At 39.3% G+C, this 15818-nt stretch overlaps 1 protein-coding gene across 1 annotated transcript in view; it reads right to left on the bottom strand.

Annotated features, from left to right (window-relative positions):
- The window catches only part of CUBN (cubilin), a 149901-nt gene that overhangs the window by 18254 nt on the left and 115829 nt on the right, over positions 1–15818 (bottom strand). The window contains 5 exon segments of the mRNA XM_068404678.1: positions 179–308; positions 2590–2790; positions 10256–10405; positions 11942–12098; positions 14415–14602. Of these exon segments, the coding sequence (XP_068260779.1) occupies positions 179–308; positions 2590–2790; positions 10256–10405; positions 11942–12098; positions 14415–14602 (826 nt within the window).

A 15818-nucleotide genomic window follows, 5' to 3' on the forward strand; every position in this document is an offset into this window, starting at 1 on the left:
GAAAGGTGTAAGGGAGCCTGAGGTTGATAAAGGTGGCTTCAGTAGCCATTTCTCATTTTAGTTCAGCTTTCTCCTTGGAAAAGGAAAGATAGAGAGAAAATTGTCAATAATTGCTGTCTTAATTGGAATCATAAACTTCCCTGTCCCCTTGATGACAAGCTGAACTCTGATTACTTACTTGAGGGCCACTACTTTGCCATTTCCAACTGTGATGTAGTATGAGCAGTTCATATTGTTGTGATAATCAAGAACTGAGTGGGCCGGACTGCTGATAACACCAACAGAGCCACTGAAAATGCCACCACAAGCTGTAGGGGAAACAGAAAAAAGAGTGATTAGTGTCTGAATACTAGCTTGGTCCTATTTCTCGTATTTCTTGCAGGAGTTTAGCCATAAGGAAAGAAAAGCCCTGGATAAATTAGGAACAGTCTTCGCTGTCATGCCTAGAACTGTTAAATGTGGAGATGTCTATCAGGTTGTGCTCTGCAGTGAAAGACTAGTCAGTATCGAAGTAACAGTTTGTTACTAGTCCGTACCAAATGGCAATGGCTCTGTGTTTGTGCGGTAAAAAGGTTGAGCCTGATTTCAAGTGTGCTGCAACAGGACCAGGGAGCAGTGGGATGGGGTGGGTGCCCCATGCAGCAGTGTGAGTGAGGTATGTCTGGAGTAGCTCTGCACTCATTCTAGCTTGCCAAGAAAATCCTGGCCGATATGTGAGCAAAGACATTTCCTCATCCAAACCCTGGACCTGTGCAAGCCTCTGAAAGTTTGGCACTGACACAAAAGCAGCCACAATTGCACACATAGCCCTGCCCCTGACTTTTCTGGAATAACTGTACACAGAGCCTCATCATCTCTCCACCTCCCAGCAGGGCTAGGGCATTACTGTAGCATTTGTTCTGTGCAGAAAGGCAGAGAGGAGTCCCCTGATATCACTAACCCTGGGGCCTGTTCCCAGCTCACCTTGTGCTGGGGCCTGCCAGCAGTGGGGGGTGGCTGAGTTGGAGGGCTGCATACTTGCTCTCAGGCTGAGGAGCAAGTTCAACTCTGCAGCTGTGATCTAAAGGCACTGCTTGGCTTCTCAGGGTTTCACACCATGGATGCTGATGAGGCCAGGATGTGGCTAATGTTTGTTCCCAGCTTCAGGGCTTGAGGGAACAAAAACTATTATAAAACCAACTCTAATCTCCATTGTTAGCTTCAGCTTTATTTTATAACCTTAACTTGGCAAAAAATGTTTCCCTGTGTCCTGTTGATAAATAACTCAAAACCACACACAGCTTTTCATGTTTTAAAGGACATGCATTGCCCAGGACACCACCGTAACAAGGGCAGTCCCATGCAGGGTGCTGCTGGATACAGAGCCCCTGGCTCCTCAACTGGCAGCCTGGAGCAGTGGCAGATAAAGGACAGGAGCGTGAGGATAAAGAATGGGCATTATTCTACATTGGAGGGGGAAGACTTTTTCTTTTTTTTTTTTTTTCAGCAAACAATAAAACTAGAGGGAAGAGGAATGTTAATTGCTAGAATCTGCTTTGTATACACCAACAAGCTAATAAGGCTGCAGTCATCTTTCTGAAATGTCAGAAGTCACAAGTCAGATAGCAACTGACTTGAGTGAGTTATGAAGGTCTTTTCCATGAGTAACTGCACACTGTCATTTCTCAGTGCCATTCCCTCTGTCTTATCTGTATCAGGCCATTCATTTTATATAAAGAATTTAGCCTTATGCTTTTTGCTGTGGCTTTGAACATGAGGAATGTATTAGGGGAAATACCAAAGTTAAGAACTCACACTTTTCTCTGAAGTTAGAAAATGAAATAGCTTTCAAAAATAAAAGTGCTGTCTCTACAAGTTAAACTTAGAAAATATTAAAATTGGTTTTGAAAAGAAAATTAATCTTTTTTGATATTTATGTTTGTGCAGACGTGAATTCTAAACTCAGTTGGAAACTTCTTTTTCTAATACATATTTCCTCTTTAAATCAAGAGATCTTATGTGAATGACAAAAAGTTTTGGTGAAAATATTTGTTTAAAAAAAGTATATCTAGATCCCAATTTTTGTTTACGTTAATACCTGGCACAACAAGAGGGTCATCAAATGGAGGCATATAGCTGGATCCATTTAAAGATCCTGTTCTTGTTCCCATGTTGTATAATGTAGTTTTAGTATAACTGAAAATCAGACCATTCTCCTGTATGTGATAAAATCTTTTAAATGAACTCAGTTAAATAGACTGGTGATGTTTCTCCTTAAACATTATTAAAAAAAAACACAACAACAACAAAATCTGTCAATATGGGTTGCATTTCTTTTCTACAGCAAAGGAAAAGTATTTCAGTTTCTGACTTGGTCCCATGTAGTGTCTTGAAATGAGAACTGTGAGATAATACATCAGCCAGTGACAACACACACCAAACCGTCCCATGTCCTGGTCCTGAGAGCTCTTTTGGGCAAGTGCAGAGGGAATATGAACCATCCACATCCATCTAAGGTATTCCCAACGTGAGGTACAACATTTCCTACACTGAGTCATTATCCAGCTGGAATATTTCCACCATCTAAAGCACAGGACAGAGGCTACTCACCAATTGTTCTGTATCTGGCCTGGAATCCAAAGCCTGTAATGTCGGAGTCAGTGTAGAAGTTGAGCAGCATAGGTCCAAAGATGCTGACTGAGGCAGGGAGCTCATTACCACAGAGTGTGATGAGAGGATGCGGGGTAACCCTCGTCCCACTGAAGATGCTTACTCCATCATAAAGACAAATTCTGGTCAAGAGTGCTGGGGCTGCATGGACATACAATGCAGAAGTGTTAGCAGCATAGGGTCTACCTACTTTAGGGGGCAAATCAGTGCAGATATTAGGGTGGGTGAAAAGCTGCCCATTTAGAAGCACTAAGAAACACAGAAATGGGAAATGGATCATTCTACTATTTTTTTTTCGCATTGGTTTTTAGTTTCTCATTTGCAGTTAGGTTTCTGGAGGAACAAGCCATACTCTCCAACTCCCTGCCCTACCTTCCTGACTTTCTAGCCACCTCACCATTTGCAATCAGATTCTACTGAGACAAGAGGTCTCGAATGTATTAAGTTCATATAAGTTTCATGAAGGTCAGTAGCTGAGTTAGAGTGCCAGAGGAATGTTCCACAAGAAGGACAAGCTGTGCTTTCAGTTTAAGAGCTGTGAGTTCAGGCACAGACCTGCAGAGCACCAGCCACTGTCACCCTGGGAGCTCAGAGCCATGTCACCACCTCCCTGCCCAGCTGGGAGCCATAAGCACAGGAAGAAGTTGTTGGTACCCAGGGTGGTACCACCAAGGGATGTATTGTGGGAGCTAGAGAGGTTTGGTATCATGTGGGAGCAAGAAGGGAGCCACATGGGTTATGCAGGAAAGCTGGATTAATGCTGTCAGTGAAAAACTGAAAAATGAGGTTCATTAGTTGTTATGCTCATAGAACAACTTGATGTTTTCTTTGTCTTTTTCTTCATCATTTATAAGCATGATGGAAGCTGGGGTGTCACATGTTTATTGAGATTAAGTTACCGTGTTTAGTGATCTGTTAGCAACAATGGGGGAGTTACTTAAAATGCAAAGGATTAATAGGGAATTATCTAAATTTAACAGGAGAGATGCTGCGCCTAGTGTTGTAGCAGAGTGATTCCTGCAGATTGTCCAGTCAAAACAAACTGCTTCCTAGTCTTATAGGAAACAGGGTGACTCATATTGAATAGGATGACAAATAGGAATGGAGTGATAATTCTGTTTCGCAACAACAAGAGTGATCCCAGCAGTCAGATACACTTTAGACCCTCTCTGGAGTTTTAATTTAAAAATTCCTATTCTCTCAAAGAAGACAATGTATTCTAACATGCTTTACAATTATGCCAATAGGGAAATATGGTGCCTGTCTGACTGTAATAAGAGTAACTGTGCTGAAAACAACCAGCCACATCAGATAGCTGATTACACTGTTAATAAAATAATTAATTAAAAATAGTCTTCATGTCCTACCTGCTTGTGAGAATACTTGATAATGTGACAAAACTAAAAATCAACTTTAAAATGCAAAAAAATTAAAAAAAAAAAGAAATGGAGAGAAGTGCAATTTCAGGATGGAAAAGATTTGAGAAAGCAACTCGAATCCTTTTCTGAAAAGGCTTTGGAGAAAGGCATGAAGTGAAACAGATTTCTCAGCAAAGCAAAGGTGCACAATACCCATCACAAGTTGTTTCGAACTGCTGCTCTGGAAAGAATAAGATGGTTGATGTAGGATTGTGAACAAAAGGCTTAATTTCTAGCTCTGAATCTTCATTATTTGGGCCAATATAATTTATGACCCATGAATCCTGGCAAGACTGATTATTGTTTGATCTCTATCCTGTAACTCATTCTCTTGTTTACACTTTTCCTTAATTTCTCACCATACTAAAATGCATTATTCTGTAAATAATCCCCAGCCTCAGATTCCTCTATTCTGTCTCCCTATGTCATACTTCCAGCCTCTACACATACTCAGCACATCATCAGCAATTCTTCTCTGTGGTTTATTTCCTCTAATTCTATCATCTTAGATCTTTTCTAGACCAATTTCTGTCCCTTGCACTACAATGGAACAGCTTTCACGAGTCTCCAGAGATCTTTTCTTAGCCAGATGTCAGACCTGCATCCTCTTCGAGCTGACAGGCACTTTCCACACAGCTAGCACTGTTTTTCTTAATAAAACCTTGTCTACTAAGAGCTTTTGCTTATCCTTCTCGTATGAATGTAATCCCTCTTCTGATTCATCCATGAGGATTTGATGAGACATCTCCTCTCCTGTCTTTCTCTCTTTATCTCCACATTAGCTCTGTATAATCTCATTTACAAGGACAGATGCAACTGCTGTCTCTATGCTGATGACCCCATAAGTCTACTTCCCTCTTTCAGGCTTCTTTCTGTTCAGACTAAAATCTTATTTCTGTCTCTCAACAAAACCATTCAATAGGAGAGCTTCCCCCCTGCCCCCCCACAAGTCTTCCCTTGCATCTTCTTTCTTTACAGCCTCATCATTTTGCCTGAGCTCATTAGGTCCATGTCTATGATTTGGATCTCTCTAGGTCTTCACATACAGGCTAGATGTAAATATCATCAAGTGTTTCCAGTTATTTTCTTTCAATAAACTCTTTCCTATCCTTCAACATAGCTATGACTCTCACCCGAGAAACAGTGATTTTCCAACATGGATACTGTACCATTCGTTCCTCTGGCCTTGACAATATTTCTTCCAAATACTGCTGGAGAGATCAATTATTTGGCCTGACATTATGAACATATCCCTCTTTCTTTGAATTGCTGTGTGTTTGCTTTCAAGGCCTTTTGTTATCTATCTGCACTCTATTTATCATTTCTTGGTACTGCTCAGCATTGATACATTGAGTCCTGTCTCCAAAGTTCACATGATAAGAGCTTCAGTTGTCCTTACATTACATTTTGAAATACACTTTTGTGTCGTCTCCTTTCCATTTAGCAGAAATTTCTGTCCAGTTTCATTATTCTCCATAAAATCATTTATTTGATATGATGCCCGCACAAAAACCTTGATCGAATTTGGGCCCCTAACTATCTGATCACTAATAGCAATGTCCTCTTTCCATTTCTCTGTCTATAGCCATGGATTCTGTTTCATTTTATATTGAGGCAGAACATGTCTTTTTGTTTAAAGTTTGCAAAACTTAATAAGGTTTTGGTTCACAACTGTAGCTTCTGGAATAAACAATAATACAATTAGTAATTACTAATGTAGGAGAAGTATTACACAGATATATACTCCTGTGCAATATGTTAACCAGCTCCATAGCACAAGATACTATTCTGAAAGCAAGGAATTACAAGTCTTTCATATATATATATATATCCTCTTTCAAAATAATCTATTGCAAAACTTGTCTATTTTCTGAATTGCCTAGTAACAACTGAGAAAGCAGATAGAGAAGACTCCAAAACAAAGCTGTGACCCTATCCCAGATTGCAAAATTACAGTTGCATGCTTTAAAAAAGAAAAGAGAAATAAACAAGTTATTAAAACATTTTTCAGGTCGACAACACAATGCAGTTGTTTTGTATGGACAGAGTAGAAATACTACAGAATTTGAAAAGCAGATATTGCAGGAGGCCCACATCAATTTCCCCTAGTTTTGCATGATTTGGAACTCAGACTTTATTGGATGTTATACTCATACTTGAAGAGTATTATAGCCATTTGATGATACACTACTGTAGCTGTCCTAGAGGTGTATCTGTAGGGACGTTCATCTGAATAAAGCTTATGAACAAAAGATGGATGTGATTAATTATTTCTTAGACAGTAAGTCTACCAAGATAGATAAGTGTTTTTTACTAATTCTAATATGTTAGAGTTGTGTAGAACTTTGATCCAAGGAGGGAAGACAGATGGAAGATGACATTTATCACTGCCACAGAAGTGGGGCTGAGAAAACAAACTCACCCTCATTTGTTTGGTTCTTTATAAAATAACCAAACAACAATTGAGGTGGTACTACAAGAAGCAAGTGGCAACCTATGCAACTTCATGAAACAGGCAAATCAGAAGAAAGGTTCGGTAACCATATTCAGTTTGGCACAGGAAGAGATGCTCTTCAAGCTGCAAGGAAACCACAGAGACAAAGCCAAACTCCTTTCATAGGGTTAATCTTGCCTGTGTTTTGCTGCCTAAATCTTAAGTATCTTGTGTAAGCTATTGTCTATGGCTTCCTGTAATAGTCAATGGGTAAACAAAGTGAGGGAGGCCTTCAGAAGGCAATTCATTCCACCAGTACAACACATTTGGTGTTGAGTTTAAAGCACCATCTTTTTCACTTGACTATAGGAGGAGATAAATCTAGATGATAATCTAAATTAGATGTCTATTTTCAGGGGCTCAAAGTCAGATAAAACCAATTTTTCTACCTACTGGGAAGCAGCCAATTTAGATTAAATTTTTATCACAATATCAACAAATGCAGTTTCCTCCAGTTCTCTCTTGCTCTGTTACTTGCTATATTTATTGCTTAATACATATTTAATATTTAATACATGCATGTCATGTTCATTTTGTTCCAGATACTGACATTGTATCACTGCTGCGGGTTAACCACCTCATTTGGTGTCATTCTTTATATCAGAACAGGCATCTCATCATAATTGAAAACATAACCACTCTACAGCAGAGAGCTGTGACTGACCCATGAAGTCATTCAATTTTGTACAAATGTGTCACTGCACTATAGCAAAGTACCTTCTGCCTTCTAATTTTCTGGAAAAGATATCTCAACCCGTTAAAGTCAATGAGATATGTATGCCTTACAGGCATTATTTGAATTACTTCATTTCATTATTGAACAACTATGCAAAAAAAAATTTGATTTCTTTTGAGAAGTCAGATAGGTAGTAAATTATGTTAATTGGACATGTAGTTAAACTTTAAAAACCCAATCCAGAACATCTGTACTAGTATGGTTAAGATTTTATATGCCGCACTCAGCAACAATCTGAGCAGGTGCAATGTTTCCTTGCATATGGAATAGCTAGAAATGTTTTTAACAGATGCTGCCAAACATTGTCCTGCCTTTGCAAAAGAACTAAGGGAATTCATGCTGGAAATCCTTAGGCACATGTGCTAAACATATTCAGTGGGACTGCTGAATAAGTTTTCACTTCTGCATGATAGTTTGCAAGATGGTGGTTTCAGTCTTCTTTCCAATTTAAACCCAGGCAATTTCTCTTTGCTACAGGGTTGTATTTTAAGATTTTGTAAAAAAAATTAATAATCAACTACTGGAGAGTGTCGTACTTCCTCTGTTATAACCAGATGTCCTTTAGCTCATATTCAAAGGTCTTTTCTTTCATGTGACTAAGAACTTTTAGTTTGTGTAGCCTAAGGAAGCCTGTAACAATAAAGGAGCAAATTTCCCTGCAAGCAGTGAATATTTTTACTATTTATTTAGGTCTATGTTTATTATCATGTCTGTATCACTTACCTCTTTGCTTTAACTTTCCTGATAATAAAAGCTTGAATCCATTTATAAATTAACTGAATGCACAGACATAATACAAATCAATGGTGTACTCATAGATGTCTCAAAATTGGCATCATCTGATTCAGCATAATGTTTAGTGTGTCTGCTGAATAATAATGTCTTCTACATGAAGAAATTATGTAATTTCTGTGGTTTACATTTCATTTAAAAAAAAAATCCTTAACATACCAGTTTGTATTAGGGGATGAAAAAAATGTTTCAGATAAAATCATAGTCAAATCAAATCTTTGTCTCATACCTAAATTAAGTTTGGACCAGAATACTTTTGAATTCAAAACAGTTTGAAAACTTAAAAAGAAAATTAAAAAAGACTATTTTCTGACTTTATTATTTGATCTGAAGAAAAATTCAAGTTATGCACCCCAGCTTAGTAACAAATTACTCAAAAATCTCTTTGTCTAGGTGACTTCAAGGAAACCAAATTAAGATGGCCTCAAAATATGTAATGTCACCCAAGTAGTTTGGTCATACTGATTCCTCTGTGTTATCATGACATCTCCACCCGTAAAAATTTGATCCTATCAAATTTGGGAAAGTTTTACCATTCACACCAATAAGACCGGGATATTATACCTGTTATTTCTTGGCTAAATGCTGCCAAGTTTGAAAACCTCAAGAGAAACTTTTGTTCTCAGGTATGCACAGGGTAACAACTTCTATAGGCTTTCAGTTACTGTAGTCCTTCACCTAGTTTCACATTTATATGTTAGTACATCCTTGTATAACACCCAAGTATATTTATATCCTTTTTAGTTAAGGAAACAGCAGCACTGAAAAGCAAAACAGCTGGCCTAAGATCAAAAAGATTTTAAGACTTAATGGCAAACAAAAAGGCAGGAACAAACACCCAAATTGGCCACAGTCACTCTTGTACTCCAACCACCTGGCAAATTCCCAACCTCATTGCTGTAAGATATTCAAAAGGTGATATCTATCTTCACTCTTCTGGAAGCCTTCAGTGACGCAAAACTGAACCCTGGAAAATATCTCTATAAATATTTGGCTGTATCACAGAATCACAGCATCACAGAATGTTAGCGATTGGAAGGGACCTCGAAAGATCATCTAGTCCAATCCCCCTGCCAGAGCAGGACTACCTAGACCATATCACACAGGAACGCGTCCAGGCGGGTTTTGAATGTCTCCAGAGAAGGAGACTCCACAACCTCTCTGGGCAGCCTGTTCCAGTGTTCGGTTACCCTCACCGTAAAGAAGTTTTTCCTCATATTTATGTGGAACCTCCTGTGTTCCAGCTTGCACCCATTGCCCCTTGTCCTGTCAAGGGATGTCCCTGAGAAGAGCCTGGCTCCATCCTCATGACACTTGCCCTTTACATATTTATAAACATTAATGAGGTCACCCCTCAGTCTCCTCTTCTCCAAGCTAAAGAGACCCAGCTCCCTCAGCCTCTCCTAATAAGGGAGATGTTCCACCCCCTTAATCATCTTCGTGGCTCTGCGCTGGACTCTCTCTAGCAGTTCCCTGTCCTTCTTGAACTGAGGGGCCCAGAACTGGACACAATATGCCAGATGCGGCCTCACCAGGGCAGAGTAGAGGGGGAGGAGAACCTCTCTCGACCTGCTGACCACACCCCTTCTAATCCACCCCAGGATGCCATTGGCCTTCTTGGCCACAAGGGCACACTGCTGGCTCATGGTCATCCTGCTGTCCACTAGGACCCCCAGGTCCCTTTCCCCTATGCTGCTCTCCAACAGGTCTGTCCCCAACTTGTACTCATACATGGGGTTGTTCTTGCCCAGATGCAGGACTCTACACTTGCCCTTGTTATATTTCATTAAATTTCTCCCCGCCCAACTCTCCAGCCTGTCCAGTTCTCTCTGAATGGCTGCGCAGCCTTCCTGTGTGTCAGCCAATCCTCCCAGTTTGGTGTCATCAGCGAACTTGCTGACAGTGCACTCTATTCCCTCATCCAAGTCATTAATGAATATATTGAATAGTACTGGTCCCAGTACCGACCCTTGAGGGACTCCGCTAGACACAGGCCTCCAACTGGACTCTGTCCCATTGACCACCACTCTCTGGCTTCTTTCCTTCAGCCAGCCTGTATATGGTTTTCAGAATGGACCAGCAAATTAAACCATCAACCATTTTCCATGATAGAAGACTTGTATGTTTTCAAGTAATAAGATGCTGAAATTATGAAGAACCAGTTACCTTCCAAGTGGAAAGTCTCAAACTCTAGGATCACCAGTGACTGTGGTCCTTGATCTATGATATAACTGCAGTTCAAGTTGTTATCATATTGACTAGGGTAGTTAGGAGAGACAATACGACCTGCAGGGCTGGTGAAATTTACTCCGCATCCTACAAACATAAATAAATAAGACACAGTTATAATACAGGTGATAACATAATTCCAGATTTGCAGTGAGAAAACCAATACTGTCCACAAGGACCTCATCTCTCCTTAAGAGGCTGGTCAAGAAGGGAGAGTAGTATATATCATGACGGCAAAAGCAGATCTTACACACACAGAGAAGTGTTTTTGAGAAACACAGGGCCTTCTCACCTACAGCCTCACAGAGTATCTTGGAGTGTCTTGAATAAGATCAGGCCATAGCCCCTCAGCCCACTGATGAGAAAGACACAGCACTGCCATTCGTACAGGTTTGGAGCCTGCACATTTCAAAATCCCTTAGTACATACAAATGTAGCGGAACTGGATGCACGGTTGTTGGGGCACATCAGCAGTTTACCCTCATTTGAAAATGCCCATGTTAGCCCAAGTGGTACCATTCTTGCTTCATGCCTGACAACCAGGCATATGGAGTCTGCTGTAGGGCCATCTCTGGGCTGCTTTGCTATACACAGAGGCAGGAAAGGTTTGCCACCCAGAACTTCTCAAGCACACAGACCTGTTCATTTTCATGGAGCTCCTTCTGATCCTAATGACTTGCATGGCCTTGGGGTTTCTCTTTATTTTAAGCTACAGGCTTAAAAGGGTGCAGTGCACAGTGAAATGCTGGTATAAGATTAGGAACAGACATATGAAGCCGTTGATTGTCTCCACTAAGAGGTTGTTAGTTGTTACTGACAACATTAGTGCAGACATTATAAAAACAAAAGCAGTTTCCTTTCAGAATTTTGTATACTTCAATAGTGTCTTCCTCTAAGCACTTAATTTTTCACTGTTTTAATCTAAACACAGTGAAGGGAAAGTGGTTTCCTTTGGCAGCATCCTACAAAAAAAAACCAAACAACTGACAGCAATTGACCACTACCTCCTACACTTCTGGTGGGTTTGACTGTCACAAAGAACATGCCATGGTTTAAGAAATGGAGAGGCCCACCGAAGAAATGCCATTTGAACTACGTGAAATGCAAATACAACAAAGCAAAGCAAAGGCCAGAGCAGGTGGTGAGGAGCCATTTCTTCTCCTGAGAGCAGTTTATGTGAAGGGCTTGGGCTACACCATACACATGAGAAATTACCACAGTTTCAGCATGTGCCTTGAAAAGAAGAACAGAGATTAAAATTCTAAAGGAGGAGCAGAGCCTTTTTCCTTTTTGAGAAGATTATAGCTTTAGCTTCAGCTTCCAAGCACTTTAACTACAGAGAAACAAATTCTTACAGTTTAAAGCCCATTCATTTCTTTTCCACACACTGAAAAGGCAAAGGTGGCTAAGAATAACTACAAAGTTATTGCTGCCTGGAGGATCTTTGGCAAGCCCAACACTGGAGCACACAGTAGCTCCATTGCGTTCAGTAAGTAAACTCGATTTCAAAAGCTGGGCAAAGGCTTCAATGCCTTGTTGGACTGAGGTCTTAATTGCTACACATAGATCAAACTAATCCAAAATGGACTAACAAAGCAGCCATCTGGATTTAATATTACTTACTGCTTATGAAAGATGCAGAGAAACCTGGCCCGGGAGCATCCTGAGACTGAAATACTGTAGTTATTACATTGTGTGGAGCAATAACAGGATCAGGAGCTGAACTTCCACATCCTGCGGTTAACAGAGCTGCTGCTTCTTCATCATTTCCTCTCCACACCTGACAAGCCCAGATTGGAAACGGTTTAGTGCTTTCAAAGCTCATGTAGTTTGTGGGAACCCACCAGGAACACGTATGCAATTGTTCTTTCCATAGACTTAGGGTAGGATTCATCTAACACGGAATCTTAGAGATCTAAATGGGAGTTAATCACTCTCCTTTCACTTTACAGTCAGTGGAGACAAAAAGACTTCTCCAAGGAGTGAATCACAGTGAATAACTTAGGTTGCCAGGGACCTCTGAAGGGCATCTGGAGGTCATTTGCTCAAACACCTGCTGATAGCAGAGCCAATGCAGATTAGGTCAAGGGAACCACAGAAAAATATTTTATGTGCATCATTACCTACCTCCATTTTTTCTCGGCTAACTTATCTCCATATACCCTACAAATATATGTGTATACAATGAATTATTAAATGCAATCTTTACCTGATTCATAAGTCAATAAAAACCAAATCTATCATGTTAGGGTAATATAGAGGCATCAAACTGGAAGATCTGGATCCTTAATATCTAGTCTTGCTAATCAAAAATTATTCCCATTTTTGTTATTGAACACCTGTTCAATGACAAGTATCAAATCATGTAGAGAGTTAACAAAATAATATAATTCACAAAAAATATAATAAAGAAAAATATGCATTTTTTTAAAATATTACTTCAACTGTACCAATAGCCAATTTAAGTTCAATCAAACCACGCATCCAAGAAGCACATGCAGGTTTAGGTAGGTTTTTAAGTGAAACCCTTTTCAGGTAATTACTTAAACATGTACTTGAGGCTCACAGTTTAAGCACTGAATTTCAACGTACATATAAAATGAAACATAGGCACAAATGTTTAATGTTTCTGAGTGCTTAAATAATTTCCTGGATCAGGATGTTTATTGCTAAGGATTTTAAACATCTGCTTTAAGAAAAAAGGAAACATTATTTACTCTAATAATAAATTTATTTTTCATCAATGTGTCTGAACAGTTTTTTTACTGGTACTTTATACCAAAAATATAAAACAAAAAGATATTTGATTTTTAAAATAATGTGTTTGAAAGAAGTCTAGTGGAACTAGAACAACCACATGAAATTGTGATTGCTCTAAGCAACCATCCTAGAAAGAGCTAGCCAAGGGTTAGTCTGTAAGTGTAGGCATATGAATCACCTCATTCATCTGGCTAGGTGTTTGAGGCAATTGATGTTCACAGGATTAATACAAATAGTCTATGATCTGGCCAAGATTTTGCAAAGTCACTATTGATTTTGGATTCCTCTTTTTTGGCTGCTGAGCTTGGAATGAATGGAAGAAACTTACACCTGTTCCACACTTATTCATATCCAGACACCTTCATGCATCTCAAATTGGACATTCAGAAATGGAGGTGGACATCACCAAAAATTTCAGATTTTTCTCTATGGAGAAAATCTGCAGTTGACATAGTTTTGACCAGGTAATTCAGGACAGTTTAGAAATTTGAAATTAAAGCATCTTTATTGGCTGGCATTAAGACTTTCATATTAGTGAAATTTATTGTAACATATTACATCAATTAATCAGTGGAGCAGGCTATGGAAAGACAAATCTAATAGTACTTTTTTCCACAGCCTTAAAAAATGAGTGCAACTGTGGTTTGTAAGTTAGTAGGTATAGATCAGATGTACAGCTGCTCAGTGTACTTGTTGTCAAATTATGTTTGCCCTTTATTTCAAGTGGGAGTTGTACTGCTGTGGAGAAAATGAGCACAAAACCACTGAAAATATGCCAAATGCCTGAGAAAAAAATGACACTGAAAAATTCAAAGCATGTCCACTCCATTCTATCGCTTTGAAAACAAGTGGCTCTTGACAACCTATGAAAGATAAGAATGCTATCTTTGTTTTCTGAGATTAAAAAAAGAAGGATTAGTGCAACTTGGACAGTTTATACACTTATAAAGAAGTTTTGTAGAATTATAGTGTCACATTCCTGTTTTTTACTCACTGGAGTAATTGAAAAGGTCTTTTCATTACACTATATTTTCTCATTATTTCCTGGTTCTGAAGTCATATGCACTTTTTTCATATTTTTCATTTTTGGGGCAGCATGTAAGGTGATGGGACCCTGCTGGAGGTGGAAACTCAAGAACTGATAAAAACTTAAAATATATACAAGCCAGTTCTCAAGGCATACAGAAAATTGACTATATTGGTATAAGGACTTCAGTTTGTATTTCCTGAATTTTGTACCTTGATAATCGTAACCCTGACGATTGCAAAATAGGATTCTGGAATCATGACTTCTTAAAGCACTGCTCTGGTGATCTAACACCAACAATTATTTTACCTTCACATAACTGCTCTGGCAGGTTCCATTGCTATCTGGAATCTGGAAGTTACTGTGGAAGTTCATCTCCAAGTGTTTGCTTTCATGCGTAATGATGGTCCATGTGCATCTGGTGTTCATGGGAAAGTTTTGAGGCCAATGAGGAGACTTGATCATCCCGTTATGTGAATGAATGATTCCACCACATCCTGGAAAAAATAGCAACAGGTGTGAGAAATGTCCAGATATTTCCTGTTGGCATCACCTTTGAATGGTTACTTGCTGCTGTGGCTGCAAGAGTGAGGGAGGAAAGCCCTACACCCATTCAAACTTAATTTACACCCTCTCTTAATTATTTTTCCTTCTCCCACCCTTGCAGCAGGGAGGGAGGTGCACTCTAGAGAAAGTATCTCTTTATACTTCACTTTCTCTTCTTCACAAGCTCCTTCTCCTTGCCAGTTTTGCTCTGGTCCATCTATATACTCCTGACAATTAGAAGTGAGTATCGCTTAGAGAGAGAGTAAGGGTCAGAAATAAATTAATGAGGAGCTTCTCCTGAAACTGTGCAGGTTCCTTCCCACACCCCACAGCCTGCATATCACGACTGACAGCCATTCAGAAAAGCACCCTAGGGAAAAGAACTCATTCTACTGCTGAATCCTTTTCTTTCTCACTCTGCAACATGCGAATATTGAAGTTCCACATGTGAATCTACTCAAGCTACATCTGTTTACCCAGGGCAAAATTGTGACTTCTCCTCCAGCCCAGGCAGCCCTGTGGATCTCAGTGGGATTATGGAGAGGGCTGAAAAACATGCCTTTAACAATTGTTAACAGATTCATTTATAAGGGGGAATAGCTGGTCATGGCTCTGTGGCAGCTCATGTTCTTATACATAGTAAGTTTAGTTAATTTGAAACATATTTGCAAATACCATGCCAAGAAAAATTTACTGGGGCTATGTGTATGGTACTAGCAGCCCATTATTATTTCAGAGATGGTGTAGTAAAAGGACGAATAAAGAGAAAAAAAAGTTTACAACATTCTACTTTTTTTTTCTTTTAATTAAAAAAATATATATCAGCTTTAAAAGGAAGATTTTATTTTTCATTCTTCTATGTTAGAAATGGCAGTTGTGTTTAGAAGGATACGAGGCCAAGTTTTGCTCACACATACAGAATGTAAACCCAGAGATTCTGAATGGACAAATGAGAAGAAAGCTGAGGAAAGGAAACCAGGTATATAAAAAAGAAATCTGGTTTTGCAGAGAGCACACTGACTATGCACATTGCATGTGTATGCTAATGTCTACTACATCATTGGAGAGTGGCCTTCCTTGCACATGAAATCCAAGTGACAACAGGGAAAAGTGTCAAAAACCTGCTTAAGTGACAGTGTATATTCATGCAAGCACAGACTATTGATA

Source organism: Nyctibius grandis, chromosome 7 (genome assembly GCF_013368605.1).
Source record: "Nyctibius grandis isolate bNycGra1 chromosome 7, bNycGra1.pri, whole genome shotgun sequence".
In the NCBI taxonomy this organism is placed as follows: Eukaryota; Metazoa; Chordata; class Aves; order Nyctibiiformes; family Nyctibiidae; genus Nyctibius; species Nyctibius grandis.